Source organism: Leiobunum rupestre, chromosome 1 (assembly GCF_980474605.1).
Source record: "Leiobunum rupestre chromosome 1, qqLeiRupe1.1.hap1, whole genome shotgun sequence".
Classification (NCBI taxonomy): Eukaryota; Metazoa; Arthropoda; class Arachnida; order Opiliones; family Sclerosomatidae; genus Leiobunum; species Leiobunum rupestre.
In genome coordinates this window covers 31,616,224-31,636,053 of record NC_143384.1, presented here as the reverse complement: position 1 = coordinate 31,636,053, position 19,830 = coordinate 31,616,224, and the positions used below count along the sequence as shown (strand labels likewise).

Sequence of the window (19,830 nt, the reverse complement as noted above, 5' to 3'; positions counted from 1 at the left end):
AAAATTCATTTTGCTGCCAGATTTAGTATGTCGTCAGGGGCTAGACGGCAGTCCGTCGGAGAATGTGACAACCAAACGTTTTTGGTTCATAGGGGCGGACGCATTTACTAAAATTACTCCGGAAAATATTTTGTGAAAAGCAAATAATTAAAGTTTTGTACTTTTTTTTTTCGAACCCTCTTGGTGCCCCTTGTAGGCTTGGTGCCCTAGGCCCAGGCCTATTCGGCCTATTGGTTAATCCGGCCCTGGGCTCTAGTGTGAACGTGGCGTGATGGCAGCACTAGACGAGGTCTGACCAAACTAAAATTTTACTTTCCGAGCTGCGGTTATAAAATTTTCCCCTCCAGAAACACCTTATCTTCTCCAAGATGAAAAATCATGAAACTATGATTTAGCACTTAGCACTTTGAAGTCGCATTACTTAGGGAAGGTAATTTGGGTACTAGTTTCTACGGCTGAAAACAAATGTAAGAAGAAAGTAATTTGACAATTACCTGTGGAGATTGGTCGAATGAGTCTCTCGGCCAATGTTGGTGTATATCTGGAAATGGCGGTTTCGAAACAATGAGGACAATTTTTACTCGGACTGCGCTAAAGTTGGCGCTACACAACATTGAGGAATGTGGGGGGGGGGGGGTACAAGCTTCTGTTTAATAGCGATGCTCAACGCATGCTCGGTATAACAATCAATGGCTACGTTCAGCAGCAATCAACGGAAAAAAACCTGATGGATTTGATATTTTCCACCGATGAGCTTTTTCGTCATAATTACGTCGCAAGTTGCTGAACGCTTTTATTCAGTCATCGGTGTTTTTACCTCTCGCAGTTTCTCGAAGGGTTGGCAAAACCACCGTGTGACGGTGAGCGTTAACGGATTGATTTGCGGTTGGGTTTGATGCGGATTGTCTTTTTTTCGTCACCGCTCACCGTCGCGACAGTTTTAATTCAGTTTGATTGGATATTTCGTTATTGTAATGTTTATGTGTAAGTCGTGAATTTTGAGCTCGTGTTGTGAAAGTTGTGCGTGTGGTGTTCATGTGAATGTTGAGTTCGTGTTGTGGGTGTGGAGTTGGTTGTGTTTGTGTTATGATGGTTGTGGACGTTGAGTCAGTTGTGTTTGTATGGGCGTTTTCTTTCCAACTTCTTCTTAATGACTTTGGGACGGACCGAGTGTTGAGTGTTATGCAACCTCTCAACGTCCAATAGCACGGTTTCCACCTATTGTACAGGGTATTCGTCTTAGTATCAATTTGCGATTTTTTTGGCGTCGGCCTTGAACCGAACCCGGGTCTGCCTCGTGCAAGAGATGTACTCTAACCACTCAGCCACCAACGCTTGTTAATTTACGGTGTTTTTCTAAAAAACAGCTTTGGCGAATGTCCGTTACAAAGTTATAACGTTAGGTACTATAATTTAGTCTACATCATTTTAAATATTTATAAATTAAATTAATCTTATATTTAATTAAATATTTTTAAATATTTATAAATTATATTAATCTTATATTTTATTAAATATTTATAAATTATATTAATCTTATATTTTATTAAATATTTATAAATTATATTAATCTTATATTTAATTAAATATTTATAAATTATAATAATCTTATATTTAATTAAATATTTATAGATTATATTAATCTTATATTTAATTAAATATTTTAGTATTTTAATGTAAAATTTGATGGTGATCAGGAATTGAACCCGGGTCGCATTGTAACAATGCGGATAGTTCACCGCCGAGCCATCGACTTCCTTAGGGAAAATATTGAAGTAAAGGAACAATTATGATAAGGCGGGTTTTTTTACTAAACGGATTAATACAATATCTGTATATATTGTTTATTGAACTTTGTTTGTTTATTCTTTGGTACGGTTTTTTGTTTTGTTTTAAATATTTGTTAAATTCTTAACAAAATTTCGTTAATACACAAAAAGTAGTTCATTGTTACCTTTTAATATCGCTTAGAAAAAGGATAATTATTCAAACCTCCCGCGGAAACTATATCAAAGTAATAATATAGCGCCACCGTGTGGAGAACTATCAATCAAACCGGGTAAAAAATATTATATCTTCAATTTTTCGAACTTTAGTCAAATCTCGACGGGTAAAAAAAACCGCAAATAAAAGTATATAAGGCCGTTGCCGTCAATATAGAAGATATAGTCTTTCTTAGTTCTTGGCTGTCAGACGAACTACTACAGGACGGGGCCCTGGTGTCGGTCAAAAGTTATGAGGTAACTTTTCGGTTTTAATTAGTATGTTCGGTCTTCGGTCAAGAAAAGAGAAATTGTGTTTCGCGTTTGGAACGTGAGTGAATGAACAGTGCGTGTTTAAGACTGAAAGTGTTAAAGTAATTGTGAACTAACTCAAGTCAGCTGTAAGATAAAATTGATTGTTATTATTTTTTGAATTGGAATAACCTAATTATACCCTTGAAATTATCAATTCAATCTGTGAGGGTAATTAAGTAGATTGGAAGTAATTAGTAGCGAACAGCTCTCAGCTGTTAATTAAGACAGAGTTTATAGTTAGGTAGTTTGAATTTAGATAAAATTACTCAGTATAATTTATGATATTTACTTAAGTGTAAGTGTGTTTTGGTTTATTTTTCAATCACGATGAACTAAGACAAATCTAGTCTTAGACACTTGAGTACCAGTTCTGTACAATTACGTAGAAGGGATATATATTGTTGGGTTATTGATGAAAGTTAAATCTAGAACGTTCCATAGACTGTTCTGAATAAAAATAAACATTTATAATTTTGCATAATTCTGGTTGCCATTTTATTTTCTAATCACTCGCCCACAACATTACAGTTCTGGCAATCCCGAATCAAATAAATTTTCGATATAACGGCGACGGGAAATTATTCTCGTAAATTTATCGCGCGGCCTTAGGGAATATTCTTTTAAATTTCGATAAACTATCGTTTAATTAAAATCGGCCCGATTCCGTTAAAATTATAAACCAAAAAGCGAACGGTCGTTATAATACCCTCTGTAGATATTTCTTTCATTAAAATTTGCTTTGTATTATATTCAACTGATAAACTTGTACTGTAAAAAGGGTTTAATTCAATTGTGCATTGTTATAGTACGTCTAACTCACTGTTGTAACTACTTAACTTATGATATTCTGAATAAATTAAAATTGGTCGTTTCGTCTCAATTATTTTAATTATAATTAAAATTTTATACCGGGCTGGATAGAACTGGGATAACATTTTTAACAAATAACTCTAAATTGAGGAGATATCTTTTAGGGTCATCTCGAGAAATTAATACCACTAGGGACAATTCTTTCGAGGAAAGGTATATTTTGGCTTGCCAACTTGTTACCTCTCCGAGGGGACTAAGTCCCCTAGGAGGGGTTATACAACCACCATGTCTGTCTGTGGGTCTGTCAGGCCTGCGAACGCTTTGGCATTTGTGTAGCAAAGTGTAATCATTGCGTACGCATTATCTCGAAATCCGCGTTCGCAATGGCTTGGAATTAGGGACCGAAGTTGAAAGATTGGCAAAACCACCGTGTGACGGTGAGCGTTAACGGATACATTTGCGGTTGGGTTGGGTTTGGTAGTTGCTTTTCGTTAACGCTCGCGGCGGCGGCAGTTTTAACTCAGTTTGATTGTATATTTTTTGTAATGTTTATGTGTTGGGTGAGAATGTTGAGTTTGTGTTATGACGGTTTGTTTGTGGTGTTTGTGTTTTGTATGTATGCGCGTTTTACATCCATCATCTTCTTATTCTTGACTTTTGGGACGAATCGAGTGCTGAGTGTTATGGCAACCTCTAAACATCCAATGGCAGGGTTTCCAACAATTGTTCCCGATATTCGTCTTAGTGTCAATTTGCGATCGTATCGAGCGGGGTTTGAACCCGAGACCTCCTGCTTGACAGGCGGACGTTCTACCACAGAACCAAAGACACTTGTTACGCTTCATTGAAAATTAGACCTTCAGCTTTATCGGAAGCGTATTTAATAGAGTACGAAATTTTGGTTTAGTTGAAATAGAATTGAAATTGAAATTATTGCATCGAAGAAATTCTAATTTAGCGTTTTCTCCATTGATTAAAAACAAATGCGCCACCCAGGTTTCGAACCCAGGCCATTCGGCTTGGCAGTCGAGCGCTCTATCACAGAACCACCGATAGTTGCGTGGTTCACTGAAAATAAGACATAATAAGCATAATAGGTAATAAAGTCTTGAATGTTTTTACCTCTCCGAGGGGACAAAGTCCCCTAGGAGGGGTTATACAACCACCGTGTCAGTCTGTGGGTCTGTGGGTCTGTGGGTCTGTGGGTCTGTCAGGCCTGCGAACGCGTTCGCATTTTCGGTGCAAAGTGTAATCACTGCGTACGCAGTTTCTCGAAGGGTTGGCAAAACCACCGTGTGACGGTGAGCGTTAACGGATGCATTTGCGGTTTGGTTTGGATTTTTTTTTTCGCTCACCGTCGTGAAGTTTTGGTGTAGTACGTTTTTGTAATGTTTATGCGTAGGTTGTGAGTGTTGAATTTGTGTTCTGATGGTTGTGCATGTTGAGTCTGTTGTGTTTATATGGGCGTTTTCTCTCCAACTTCTTCTTAATGACTTTGGGACGGACCGAGTGCTGAGTGTAATGCTACCTCTCAACGTCCAATTGCAGGGTTTCCACCAGTTGTACACGGTATTCGTCTTAGTATCAATTAGCGATCGCATAGGGCGGGATTTGAACCCGAGACCTCCTGATTGACAGGCGGACGTTCTACCACAGAACCACCGACACTTGTTACGCCTTATTGAAAATTAGACCTTCAGCTTTATCGGAAGCGTATTTAATAGAGTACGAAATTTTGGTTTAATTGAAATAGATTTGAAATTGAAATTATTGCATCGAAGAAATTCTAATTTAGCGTTTCGAACCCAGACCATTCGGCTTGGCAGTCGAGCGCTCTACCACAGAACCACCGATAGCTGCTTAGATTCACTGAAATTAAGACAGGCATCGTAAGCATAATAGGTAATAAAGTCTTTTTTTATTAATGAATTTATGTAGGCCTAATCTGGTTTTTTTTAAAGGTTAAATCTTGTTTTAGCGCAGTCAGCCGAGATTAGAGGGTTAAAGGGTAGACCCTGTGGGTCGTCCACTTTGTTAGTTTTTTTTGTTATTTATTTACGGGTATTCTTAACGACCTATATATAGTTGTGTTAATTCAAAGGAGATAATTTAACGTTAATTGCTTTAAGAGCTGGCGGTTAGCCAAGTGGCTCTCTGTGCTTTGTTGATGGTAAGGTTTTTGCTTCTTGTAAATATATTTGGTGTGGATATTTGGATATCTACGATTTCTAACGCAGTCAATGATTTCTTGGGTGTGCGAGTCATTATATGATATTGGAAATTGGACGGCATTGGTCTTTTTCATGCGGTATGTGTCACAACGTCAACTGGAAGTTGAAATAAAATGAGCGTTAAAGATGCGGCAAGTATTTCGTAAGCGAGAAAAATACAAATACCATCTGTAGATGTTTCTTTCATTAAAATTTGCTTAGTATTATATTCAACTGATAAACATGTACTGTAAAAAGGGTTAAATTCAATTGTGCATTGTTTTAGTGAATCTAACTCGCTGTTGTAACTACTTAATTTATAATATTCTGAATAAATTAAACTCGATTGTTTCGTCTCAATTATTTAAATTAAAATTTTATACCGGGCAGGGTTTGAACCGAGAATACGTTTTTCGTAAATAACTCTGAATTGCGGAGATATCTTTGGGGGTCGTGTCGAGAAATCAATACCACTAGGGACCATTCTTCCGAGGAGAGGTATATTTTGGCTTGCCAACTTGTTATGAATTAATTTATGAAGGCCTAATCTGGTTTTTTTTACGAATGAAATTATGTTGATTTAATCTTGTTAAAGTCTACATTTTTTATGTATGAAATTTTAAAGGTCAAATCTTGTTTTAAAATATAAAAAGTATCTGGGTTTCAGGCAAAGTAAGGGTTTTATGTTACTTTTACTGATCGAGATAACGTTGTTTTTTGTCTATTCTTGGGTATTGTTTTTTTTAAGCTTATTTTTCGAAATAGTTCCGTTTCGGTGGAACCTTTCAAGTGGTTACATCGTGGCTTAAAGTTAATCCAGTTTCATTATAATAACGTCGAAAATTCGTATTTGTGAATGGTAAGGTGTTGCGCTTCTTGATTTTCTATTGCTTGGTTTTGAATTAATTTATTACTCGACTGCGTAATAATATTTTTCTATGAGCTATTTTGATCCTGAAGTCTGATTGATTGGGATATTATTATAAATTTTTTCTATTCGTTATTTTTGCTCTGAAGCCTGATAATTTGGGTTATTATTAAATATTTTTCTATGCGTTATTTTTGCTCTGAGCCTGATCGATTTGGGTTGTTATTATATATTTTTCTATTAATTATTTTTGCTCTGCTCTGGTCTGATTGATTGGGTTGTTATTATATATTTTTCTATTGGTCGTTTTGGCTCCAAAGTTTGGTCGATTGGGTTTTTGTATTTTAATTTTTTGATTGTGTTGAGCTTTCGGGAGGTATTGCTGGCTTTAATTATCATTTTTTCGTGTGAAGTGGTTTAAAGAAGGCTTTTTGTGTTGTTATTTCGTAAGCGAGAAAAATACAAATACCCTCTGTAGATATATCTTTCATTAAAATTTGCTTAGTATTACATTTAACTGATAAACTTGTTCTGTAAATAGGGTTATATTCAATATTATTGTGCATTGTTTTAGTACGTCTAACTCACTGTTGTAACTACTTAATTTATAATATTCTGAATAAATTAAACTCGGTTGTTTCGTCTCAATTATTTTAATTATAATTAAATTGTATACCGTGCGAGATTGAACCACGATCACGTTTTTAGTAAATAACTCTGAATTGTGGAGATATATCTTTAAGGGTTATCTCGAGAGATTAATACCACTAGGGACAATTCTTGCGAGGAGAGGTATATTTTGGCTTACCAACTTGTTTAAAATGCCGTCGCTGTTATAGTAGTTTAAGTCCGTATTGACGTCAGTCATCGGAAAAACCGACTCTTCCAGCCTATGACTTCGGTGTGTAACCAATGACTATCGTGACGTCAAAACCGGAAACGCGACAAAGCGTACAGTAGGAAACCGATGTCACCGATTAGTAATTAGGAATTTTATGAATATTAAATTAAAATTAGGAATTAAATGAATATTAAATTATAATTAAGAACTAAATGAATATTAAATTATAATTAAGAATTAAATGAATATTAAATGACAAATAAGAATTAAATTAATATTAAATGACAAATAAGAATTAAATGAATATTAAATTACAATTATGAATACATGAATATTAAATTATAATTATGAATACATGAATATTAAATTATAATTAAGAATTAAATGAATATTAAATTATAGTTAAAAAATAAATGACTATTCAATTACAATTAAGAATTAAATTAATATTCAATTATTATTAAGAATTACATTAATATTCAATTATTATTAAGAATTACATTAATATTCAATTACAATTAAGAATTACATTAATATTCAATTATTATTAAGAATTACATTAATATTCAATTACAATTAAGAATTACATTAATATTCAATTACAATTAAGAATTACATTAATATTCAATTACAATTAAGAATTACATTAATATTCAATTACAATTAAGAATTACATTAATATTCAATTACAATTAAGAATCAAATTAATATTCAATTACAATTAAGAATCAAATTAATATTCAATTACAATTAAGAATTACATTAATATTCAATTATACTTAAGAATTACATTAATATTCAATTACAATTAGGAATTAAATTAACATTAAAAAACTACTAGTTCTTTTCTCGCCAAATGTTCGGTTTCACGAATGTAGATGGCAACTTAAGCGCCGAACTATAATTTGCCTTTTGTACAACCTTAGTTCCCAAAAACTGGTTCTTTCAAAAGGGCAAAAACGTTGCAACGGCATTTCTTAACTTTGACATCAGTAACGCTTAACGTGTAAGAAAACGTCATCTGAAAAATTGTTGTCTCAACGGGCTTTGTTGAAAGCTTTTTACGAATTCTATAAATTTAGTAAAATATCGTCTGCCACGTCACAGCTAGCCTTCCCGCTTCATTGTGACATTGTCTCTCTGTTTGCAAACGTTACGGCAAAACCGGAAATGCGAAAGGCAGTACAGTAGCGATAGCGCATTCAACTGCCAAAGAGTTTATCGTTACTGAACGCAGCCACAAATTGTTTCTCGCGTGAAATAAATATCATTGTTATTATGAAAAGCAGCACGAAAGTCGAAACCATGTCCCGGAAATACCACTTCTTTCGAATATTGTGCATAACACTGGTAAATAACGGTAAATTACGGTAAATACTGGTAAATAATGGTAATTAGTGGTAAATAACGGTAAATTATGGTAAATACTGGTTAATAATGGTAAATAACGGTAAATATGGTAAATTTTGGTAAAATATGGTAAATAACGGTAAATTATGGTAAATACTGGTAAATAAGGGTAAACTACGGTCAATAACTGTAAATTATGGTAAATAACGGTAAATATATGGTAAATTTTTATAAATATATGGTAAATTACGGAAAATAACGGTAAATATATGGTAAATTATGATAAATATATGGAAAATAACGGTAAATATTAATAATAACGATAAATATGGTAAAAAACGGTAAAATTATGGTAAATATGGTAAATTATCATAAATAACGGTAAATATGGTAAATTATCGTAAATAACGGTAAATATTGTAAATTATCGTAAATAACGGTAAATATTGTAAATTATCGTAAATAACGGTAAATATTGTAAATTATCGTAAATAACGGTAAATATGGTAAATTATCGTAAATAACGGTAAATATTGTAAATTATCGTAAATATTGTAAATTATCGCAAATATTGTAAATTATGGTAAATAACGGTAAATATGGTAAATAACGGTAAATTATAGTAAATTTGCCATGACCATTTACAAGGCTCACTGTCCAACTCAAACACGAGGATATTTACCGGAACTAATGTTTTCGCACTGTCAATTGTACGAAGCGTTTTCCCGGGTAACTGACATTAAAAACTTAAACGGTGTTTGTCAGAATTTATAGCCCGGTGTACCTAGCAACAGGGCCATACCACCGGAGGCCTGTCATCATAGTGCCCTACGCCAGCGTCCCCAAGCACGGACAAGTGACAAATCCAGCGTGGGTAGCAGAACCCTACTACTGATGGTCGCACCTTTGACGCAAGCCACCCCACCCAGCAGAAGGTGCTGCCAGGGCCGTGCAGAGGTATCTTAGGGCCGGAGCAAACTTACTCGCGGGCCCCTTCGATTTGCCCCCCCCCCCTTGAGCCCTGAAAACTTCTCCCAAGTTATCTTGATTTGCACCCCCCCCCTTGAGCTTCTTCGATGGGCCCTACAGCTACGGGCCCCCCTCGTGGGCCCTTTTCATCCGGGCCCCGGGGATTTTGCCCCCCTCACCCCCCCCCCTTCTGCACGGCCCTGGGTGCGGCAATGGGTGGACCATTTCCCTCTTCGCACACAGCAGTGGGATTAAGAGTGGATGCTGTAGCAACGCCAACCGACACCCTACCTACGTAGGTAAAGATTCAAACCCTTTGGAGACAGCTCCTAAAGGGGAACGACGGGCACACCGCGGTGCACATAATCCGGCACTGCTGGAACCGGAGATCCCAGTGTGCCCCAAAAGACCGGAAACGGGACCACCATGCCCTCATACGGAGGCTCGCCGCTCCACAGTAGGCTACCCAATCCACCGAGGCGGCCAGTTTGCCCGGACCCTCTCCGTTAGCCTGAGCCGAAGCTCAGTTTACAGCCCATACCTGACCGAAGTCGGAGGTGGAGATAGGACCATTTGATCAGAGCTAACATATCCCAGTGCGCCACCGCCCTTATGGGTTACCAGAGCCGGACCCCGACCCCCCGGTAAAGCCACACTCTAACCCATTTAGGGCCACTTAAACGGTGTGTCTATTTCCCCCTGATTTTTGGGCAAATAGTCTGTGTCTATTTAAAAAGGAACCCCAATTTTCGGAGGTTAATAGCCTTAGCCGAGCGGATGTTTTTAAAAAGCCCCGAAAATACAGGAATAACGATAATCGGGGGAAAATAGCCATAGCCGCGCGAACCTTGCTAATTACTCCAAAAATGACGGGGTAGATAGCAATGTCCGCGCGGTAAACGCTATTTGACCCCGATTATCGGGACTAAATAGTACCTCAAACTGTTAGAAACTATATAGCCCCGATATCCGAGGACAAATAATTTATCCCCGAAAATTGGGGCTAAATAGCTAAAAATCTTCGAGGGGTGTGCTATTGAGTGGGGGGTGCTTTTCAACTTTCAAAATCATAGGTAAGATACGTAGCATTTGATTTTGCCAACTAGGCCTAACTCTTACAACTCTATTCAATCACAGTGGGTATTTTTGCCAGTATTTTCTTATGGTCAGCTAGGGGCGGCGTCAGGAGATTTTCTCAATTGGGGGCCGCCGCCTTCCTATACATGACTTAAAAATTATATTTTGCAAAGTTTAGCTTGTCACGCCTACCCATAACGCCACCCCTGGGGTCAACAGTGGCGGATACAGAAAAAACTCAAGACGGGGGGCGCTAAAAGACATCTTGAGCTATGGGTGTAATAACAAATCATAAAGTCACATGCAAAGCTTAAGCGTCAAGAGGGGGGAGGCAGGAGCGGATCCAGGCCATCAAGTAAGGAGGGGCGTTTATGGGCATTCAAAAGTCGTCTGCTATTTCTTCACAAATTTAGTTGGCAGGTATTAAAGTAGATGGCGCTATCGTTTCTAAGCTCGAAACCTATATGGAGCGTGAAAATGTAACGTGGAGCTCTCATTTTCGTTTGCTTAAACGAAGTACTTTCTACAACTAGAAAGTCTGGTATACTTTAGTCTCTATAAATATATTTCAATAACTTCTAAAATTGTTATGTTTTTTGAAGTATTCTAAGGGGGGGCGATCGCCCCCATCACCCCCCATATGTATCCGCCACTGGTGGTCAGTTTAACGTGGAATTTTCAAGAGAGACCAAGCTAAAAGTGAATATTCTGGAATCGGTGGCATAAATTTGCCTATCGTTTAACAATATAAAATCGTTCTTCTCATTTAATTTTCAATAACATATTATTTACAGGGAAAATTTCCTAATTATTTAAGATTTTGTTACACTAAATACAACGCCGAGCTTTTGGGACTAGTTCATATTAAATTGGGGATGTGCAAGGTATTCGATTATTATCCACACCGACGAATCGAATTTTTGATATTAATACTTTAAAATACCAAATAATGAATTTGAAAAAAAAAACTGGGCATTCTATTTATAAATTTTGACTATTTGATTTTGTCAATTTTGAGACAACTTTACCAAACTATTTGGAATACACCTATTCGAATTGACCGTTTGTTTTTCAAAATCCGAAGTATTGGATATTTGACTAATACCCAAAAAATGCTATTCGCCCAGCCTTATCATACTTACGAAACGAATTGCATCTTAAATTTCATTTTATCCTAATATTAAGTCTATCACCTGCTAAATTTACTTCCATATTTCGCTAAATAATTAACACAGTGAAGTATTCCATAAATCATTCGATAAACTTATTACAAACACACTGGCTGAATGTTGAATCAAATTTCAGAACTATTTTAAATAAATAAAATAGTTATCCTTGTAATAAATGAAATTCTACAAAACATTGATATTGATAATAAATTTTAATTTTGACTAAGGATTTCAAGTTCATATCAACGTTATATTAATAGGATTTGGTCTGAAATAGTGTTGTTAATTTTCCGGAAAAATAAAATGCGGAAAAATAAAAAAATTTAACATAAATTACTTTTTAAGGGTTTTTAATGTTTTTAACTTTTTATCGATATAAAATGTCTAATATCAGTAAACATAGTACAAAACATTAATAGTGTTACATTATTTATCAGTTTACACTAGTCTAGAGGTTTAGTTTTACTTTCAGATTCGAAAAAATGAGGCGAAAATGCCGCTTTATTTAAATTTGCAAACAATATATTAGAAAAATACGGAACATTTTCCGGAAAAAAAGGCCTCGATCATTTTCCGACTTAAGGCCTTTTCACACGAGCCAACTTTTCAAATCAAAATGCTGAGTCAGCAAAAATGGATCAGTGATCCATTTTTTACTCGCGTACTTTTTTGGTGGATCAACTCATCGAACTTTTATTCACACGAACCAACTAGTTGACTCAACTCAAGTTGACTCATCTAGTTGGGTCAAAAAGTTGGCTCGTGTGAAAAGGCCTTTTGAACACTAGTCTGAAACCAATATTCAGGTATCATCATTAAAAATTATTTGAAATATATGAAACAAATATGAAATCCGAAACGAAAAAGGGCCTCCAGGGTCAGGGGCACGATGTGTGCCGTGGCGTCGCTACGCCACTGCTCAAAAACCTCTTTTCACTCACGGGTTCTTGTACATTACTAAGAAAATACAATGAAGAGTACACTTACTTCACACAACTACGAAAATTCCACAAACAGGACACGAAAATCACCGCAAATAACAAGCGACTTAAAAACGACGATTTTAAAAATAACATATTTAACAACTCTGTCAAGCGAATAAATACTAATAGTTATAACAGTATTAAAACTAATTTATAATTTCATCCTTTTTCGTATAAAACTTCTTCAAGAAACATGATCACACAAACGTCGATGAACGTCGATAAAATTAATTAACAACGACTACCTTTGCCAAAATTAAGCTATTGCGAAAGACAATTTTTGATGGGAAAAAGACTATTTAGAAAAGAGCCTTAGGCTGTTTCGATTTTACGGCTTCCGAAATAAAACGAATAATCTTAAACTGGATTTTCAAGGGGATGGTAACCGTGTTAATTCCATCGACTTTGGCTAGCCTGCGCCACCTTACAAATTAAAGAGCGTGGCGCGCGTCCTCTTGCGGCTAAGGTTTCAAATAAATCTACTTTTGTGTCACGTAATCAGCTTCGAGCTCTTGAAGATTTATCGTGTAGTTTTCGTTTTGAGTAGGCAAGGATCCGAATTCAACCACTGCAGCGCTGACTTTCCTTATTTGTTGGTCTAAGGCGCCACCCAACGGAAACAACAAATATTTCCAGAAGTTATATAACTTCATAGTAAATTAAGTCTCGCTCTCGCTTGATTTCGTACCTTTGGCTATGCTTGTCATTATATTTCTGAAGCATAAATAATAGCAGACAACGCGTTATTAAGTTATTTTATCTATGCGCAAAACCAAGTGATTTTTAAAGAAAGTAGTACAGTCAGTAGGTTAACCCGGTCCCGGTGGCGTGAGTTTAATAAAGTTTTAGTTAATTTAGATACGAATAGGAAAATTTAATGCCGCGAAAGAAAACTGCAGCTCAGTTAGCAGTTGTATTAAAACCCAATCGACATAGGGTAAAACTAGGAATATAATACTGCATACCTGGAACAGAAATTTGTATTCCCCCATCACGGACTCGCTGTTTTAGCTTCGGCAACGCGATAGCTATACAATTTCGGACATACGAGCGTAGCGCCATCGTGAAAATAGGCGGAATTTTTTGTCTCTATAAATTTGGCCTACTTTTCATGTTATTCACAAGGATTTTTTGTACAAGTTGAAACGCGAATATTCTACCTGGATTCTACGAAACTATTTTCGGAGATGTTTATTTAATTTGAAGACAAAATAAATAAATCTTTAACACGATTTTAAAACCGGCACGCATTTCTAACCAAGTCCCAACGAACACGCGGACGAAATTTTGACTACGGTGTCCGCTAGGTGTCTCTAGTATCTTATGTCCAAATTCCCCACATTTCCAGGCCTATGAATCCCATATTTCCCCTCCAGTATTTCCATTCTCCTAGGGTAAAAAGCACAACTGAAAAGTCAGTTCAGTCAAGCCTTGGCCCAATATTGCATTACGAGACCAAATTGTTATTCTGAAATACCAATTGAACTAATAATTATTTACATAATTAAAACTCAATTATTGAAATAACAATTAATTTTAGAAAGCAAATTTTAAAGATATCGCGAACTTAGGACCGAAATTAAGTAAACTCTTTTTAAACACGGCAGAACCCATATACGGTCGTTGGGTTGTATCATAGAAATCTCATAGGTAACTAGAATGCTGCCGCTTACGGCCGAGCTTGACGCCAGTTCTCCTTGAACCTTCAGCCAATGAGAGGCCGTAGAGTGGTTCCGCCAAGGAGGATAATAATCCTCCTTGGATCCGCTACTATAGCGGGAGATAGGTGACGTCATTCTCTCTGGTGACATTAAATTCTTGGCAGAACCACTCTTTGAGCTCTGATTGGCTGAGATCTGGCTATCGTCTGCCACGGCGTTTGGCCCATTTGCCAGTTACACGGCAGCATTCTAGTTACCTATGAGATTTCTATGGGTTGTATGTACCTGCGATGGTCGGCTTCAACTCTGGCGGGAAAATAGTATTCATCCGCCTATGAGGCGAGAGCGAGACTGTTTGATATTACTAATAATAATATTACCATAAGTAACATAATTCACATAAATATGAGTTTTCCTATTCTTCCTGTCCACTTCAAAGAAAATGAACAGTAGTCTCCCCTACCACCACTTGGACTTCCAGCAAACCAGGGCCCAGCCGTGAGGCAAGGCACTTAAAGGTTCCATCAGTCTCGTAAGGGGATAACCTTGCCCCCCCCCCCCCTAGCCAGTCCAGATTTCGATTTCGATTACCGCCACTAGATGGCGCGCATCGCGCTAAACGAATATACGATGACCGTGTAGTATTTCTCCGCGAGTTCGCCAGTCTGTTTTAAAATATTTTTAAACCATCTATTTCCACAGGAGCAAGGGCATACGTTACTTATTTTACCACTAAGACAATTCGTTGAACAAGAACAACTTTCCATATTAATAGGCGAAACTATAAAGTCCAGCGGGGCCGAAAAGATGGTAGTCACGTGACTGTGTGGAGAACTGCAGCGCCATCTATCCTAAGAAATACGAACTATTATTCATTTGATTTTGCTAATGGTGGTTTAATTTTTGATTGATTCGTCTAAATTATCTATTTATTATTATTATTTAAAACATTTTGTAATAGAAAAGTGTATGTTAATGAGCTGTCTGCAGTATCTGGAAGGAATATTATTTTTCTTTAACGTCGCACGGCCAACTATGAACACGAGTTACCGAATCGAAGTTGGCTGTGAAAAGGTAGTTTTGTTTTCCCTTTTAACAAGTTGGTTAAGACCAAATTTACTTTATAGTATCGCCTATTAAATTCCAATAAAAGCAAACTAGGCAAAGGTAACAAAAACTCCGTCCGTTGCGACCGATATCGAAATCCGAATTTCCGCGAAACGACCACGTGTTTTGTAAAGTTTCGTTTTACCAAAATTTTTCTCCTCCTGAATTAAAAAAATTGTGCTTATTTCCCCTTAAAAACCATCCTTGTGGTGATATCTCGCGCTCCCAAAATAGGGGAGGGGGACGTGGCTCTCTTAACAAACACACCTTAACGCCCAACGTCTCTCTCTCGCATCGGCCTCCAAGGTAGGGTCTGTGGGTGTGATCTTGACCTTGAGGTTATTTTTTCACAACGACCTTCATTAAAGCGCTTTGAATAATAATCAGCTACTCTAATACCAAGAATTGATCTATTTATATAATGTTTATATTCCGTCGATTTTTTACCTTCGCTCCCGTTGCAGCGAAGGGCTGATCACTCCGCGTAATCGGTGTACAGAGCCGTACCTTTGACTGTACTAATGGGATTACGCGTAATCTTTGAAGTCCCTGCCTTTGGCAGTGCTAATCTAAGCGTAATCCGAGGGGTAAGACACTCTGCGAACTCGGTGTACACTGCCGTACCTTTGACAGTGCTAAATGGAACTCTTGAACTCTTGAAAATATGTACCTTTAACAGTGCTAAATGTACGAACTCGGTGTACAGATTATCTGAGACTGTCTTATCCCTCGGTGTAATCCGGTGTACAGACTTTCTAAGAGTGGTTAGCCCCTCGCGTTGCAGCTCTAGGATAAGAACCTGGCCCCTCCCCTTAAAACTCAATCAACTCCAGGCGGCGCATTATTGGCTCCCTAAATATTACGTCCTCTTGACGCGATTAACGCATATCCGCTTGAGTGATGCGTTAAATAAGAACGCCTCCTTTTCAATTTCCTCCCCTCTTTAGTTGATTCCCCTGCTTCATGATGCGTCGCGACTGACGGAATATAAACATTCTCTCTATATAAATAGATCAATTCTTGCTAATACCCGAGGGACCACATTAGGCCCAAGTCAGCTATCGACTTTTAATGCCTTTAAACAGGTGGCCGGGTTACAATGCGTAGGAGGGTGGTTGGAAGTCCTTCACGCAGTAGCCCCGCCAAGAATTTTCTGCACATAGGCCCAGCCTGATTTAGAGGCCCCATCTGTAATGTTTATTTCAAAAATTTCCTGACTTTTAACGATTGTTTTTAAATTTTGACATGATTTCTAAAAGTTTCCCCTGCAATGGATTTTTTTAAAGGCATTTTAATCAAGGAATGACATTCGTCGATTAGATTTTTCCGAGGGGCAGGTCACTTCCATTTTGGCTGCGTCTTAATCATAGTAAAATGATTAAATCAGGGTAATCGTGATTAAATCAGGGTAATCGTGATTAAATCAGGGTGATCGTCATTAAATGTGGGTAATCAAGATTAAAAAATCTAATCTAGATTTAATCAATCTGATGTGTTTGTTCTTGTTAATTAAACACTCTCTATTGAAGCTATATTTATTTCCATGATGATGATGATTTTTACATATGAAGTTTTAAGTAAGAGCACCGAACATGTCGGCAGCCGGTAGACCACTGTTTAGGTGGTCATAAAACTAGAGCTCCCTCAGCTTCCCCACCAAGTGGCGCCCCCTGGCTATTATAGTTTATAACATCACCTCTTTTTTAAATAGACTGATTATAGTGTATTTTAACTACATTAACGATTAAACATTTCAGTTCATAAATTAAGTCTTTTAATTGATTTACGTCTTCGACTGGATCTTCGTACGTGTGGTCTGTGTCTACTCGACTGAGGCTGTTTGTCAAAATCTTGTCTAATAAGTATCCTTGATCGGGCTCCTTCTGATGATGACTAGGAATAGAGATGCTTGTGGTAGGCTGTTGCTCTGGTCTCGAGTCTTGTCGTGGTAATAAGATAGGATTGCGACTCGGTGATCGACTTGGTGATGATTTGCTACTCCAGCTTGGAGATTCATTGTCAGGACTCAGGATTGGTGGTTGCTGATGACTCTGGATCGGTGGTTGTTGATGACTCTGGATCGGTGGTTGTTGATGACTCTGGATCGGTGGTTGTTGATGACTCTGGATCAGTGGTTGTAATACTGATCTGTACCCTGCATCTGGATTTGGATTCATTTTACTGGCTCCAGTTGTTGATGTCTCAGACACGGTTGGTTTTAACAACTTCTCACTCCTTAGTCTCAATTGGTTCTGATGTTTTCTAATAATACCTCTCCCAATATCAATCCCATACATCATATTTCCGATAGATTTTTTACAGTTCCCTCTATCCAATTTTCTCCCTTACCATAGTTTTTTACAAAGACTTTTTGATTAGGATGAAATTTATAGGTAACATCACTAATTTTTACTAATGGTTTTATCGCTATTATTATTTACTTCTAGCATTTCAATTATAGGTTTATCGATGTTGATATTCTCATTACCTCTCTCCTCTTTAAAGTTCGTTGCGGATTTCTCTTCCAAACATGATTTCCGCTGGAGATTTACCACTAATTTGCGGAGTGTGGCGATAGTTTATGAGAAATCTTGCTAGTCTTACGTCGAGAGATCCATTTGAGAATTTTTTTAAACCTTCGTCAATGACATCAATGGCAGAGTTAGAAGTACCATCTATTTTTTTTAATGATGTCTTCACGGTACGCACCACCCTTGGTCAAATGCTTGAAGCCGTTATTCTGCGTGAAGATTTGGAACTCGTTACTTGTGAAACAAGTGGCATTATCACTCACCAGGGTCTTCATAATTCCATAACGTGCCAAATTTTGTCTGGTTTGACACCAAATACTATCGTTCTATTCGAGTCTATTCCCTCTAAATAAGTTTTTTATGGAAACCCCTTAAACAGTGGGAAGAAAAGAAATAGGCCTTTCAATAAAATAAGCTACGCTTGCTGAACTTGTTTTTATGTAGCTCATTCGTCACGAAATACGTAGAAGTTCAGTACTTCAGTTACGTTTATGCTTAAAAACAGGGTGCCTCGTAGAATTTACTCCGGGGCTTTTCGTAGTAAAACGTCATCGATACGTCACCCGTGACATCAAAACAAGAAGGCCAATGTTACATTATAGAAAGGCCTATTGCAAACTCTACGCGGAAGAAGAGATGTACTACAAGCTGGGAAGGTGCTAGCCACTCCGCCACGCCACTTATGGGTTAATCCCTCATGGCCGATTACTGGCCTCTTGTTTGAAGGAAACTGATACGGTCCTTAGACCCAATTTCGAATGGCCCAGGATCCACCGATCCAGTAATCATAATAAAAAACGAACCCTTCAGGAATCAGGGGCAGGATATTATTTGGGGCTTCCCACGTCACCAACGTTTCAACTACGTCCTCCTGGAGCGACATTATCTCCACTAGCTCAACTTTAGCTGAAACCCACATTCCACTGTTTTCCACACACTCCATCGGTTGCCCCAAGAAGGGTAGAATGCTGCCGCGTAACTGGGAAATAGCCAAACAGCTGTGGCAGACGATCGACCAGCATCAACCAATCAGGATTCAAAGAGCGATTACCGCCGGTAACATGTGACCTCTAGCTTGAGTTCTTAGTAATGATAAATTACTTTATACATTACGTCACTATAGAACCAGCAATAGACGCTTCAATAAATCATCCTTCCAGGAAATCGCCAAGAAGTAATATTTCCGAGAGCCAGGACCCGCAAGTCACTGTTTATATAGTGCTTGTTAAAATAATGGCAATTTTTCAACTTTACGGCAGCAACAAGCATTCCCCGTGGCGTTGCCTTTTAACCAGGTAGCTTTTTTGACATATTAAGGCTTGGCAAAAACACGACGTTCTGTTTTCCGGTGAAAAGTTTCCATTATTTCCACATCCAATAACTTGCGGGTCCTGGCTATCGGAAAAATTACTTCTCGGCGATTAATTTTAAGCAACTGTCGGCTCTATCATTGCCACCTGTATTATGAAAAGACCCCTGTTATTAGAGATGGCCAAGAATCTATCCGATTCTTCGAAAAACGCGACTGTACTGGAGAGCGTGGTGCCATCTATTTATGGCAAAGGAAGCTAATATATAAAATAGCCAAATGATACCGTCGTTAGTAAGCCATTGTAGAGTATTATATTTAGACCTCTTATAATCTATTAAGTGGACTTTAACCTAAGCTTTATATCCCATATAAAATATATTGTTTAAAATTACTGTAATTATATTATTGATCGATTTACAAACGAGCCTTTTGGGTCAAAATGTTACTTAACTATCTTGTTTGGATTACGATGATAGCGACATCTGTTGAAAAAAGAGCTACTTGACGTCGAGCCGACACTTACTTTAAGCACCTATTGAATAGTCGATATATCTTTTATTTTTAATTTTGCAATCGAGATTTTTAAATATGGCGGCCGATCATGTTCCGACGAGGCGATAACATAAAAAAAAAACTATTTTATTA

General features: G+C 37.3%; 1 protein-coding gene across 1 annotated transcript in view; it reads right to left on the bottom strand.

Moving 5' to 3' along the window:
• Nucleotides 1-17,639, bottom strand: part of LOC149962116 (mannan-binding lectin serine protease 1-like) — a 41,623-nt gene extending 23,984 nt beyond the window's left edge. The window contains exons 1-3 of the mRNA XM_090164398.1: nt 17,487-17,639; nt 17,130-17,393; nt 495-591 (exon numbers count right to left, since the gene is read on the bottom strand). Coding sequence (XP_090020524.1) covers nt 495-591; nt 17,130-17,393; nt 17,487-17,639 — 514 coding nt within the window. The remainder of the gene's footprint in view (nt 1-494; nt 592-17,129; nt 17,394-17,486) is intronic.
• Nucleotides 17,640-19,830: the final 2,191 nt, after the last annotated feature.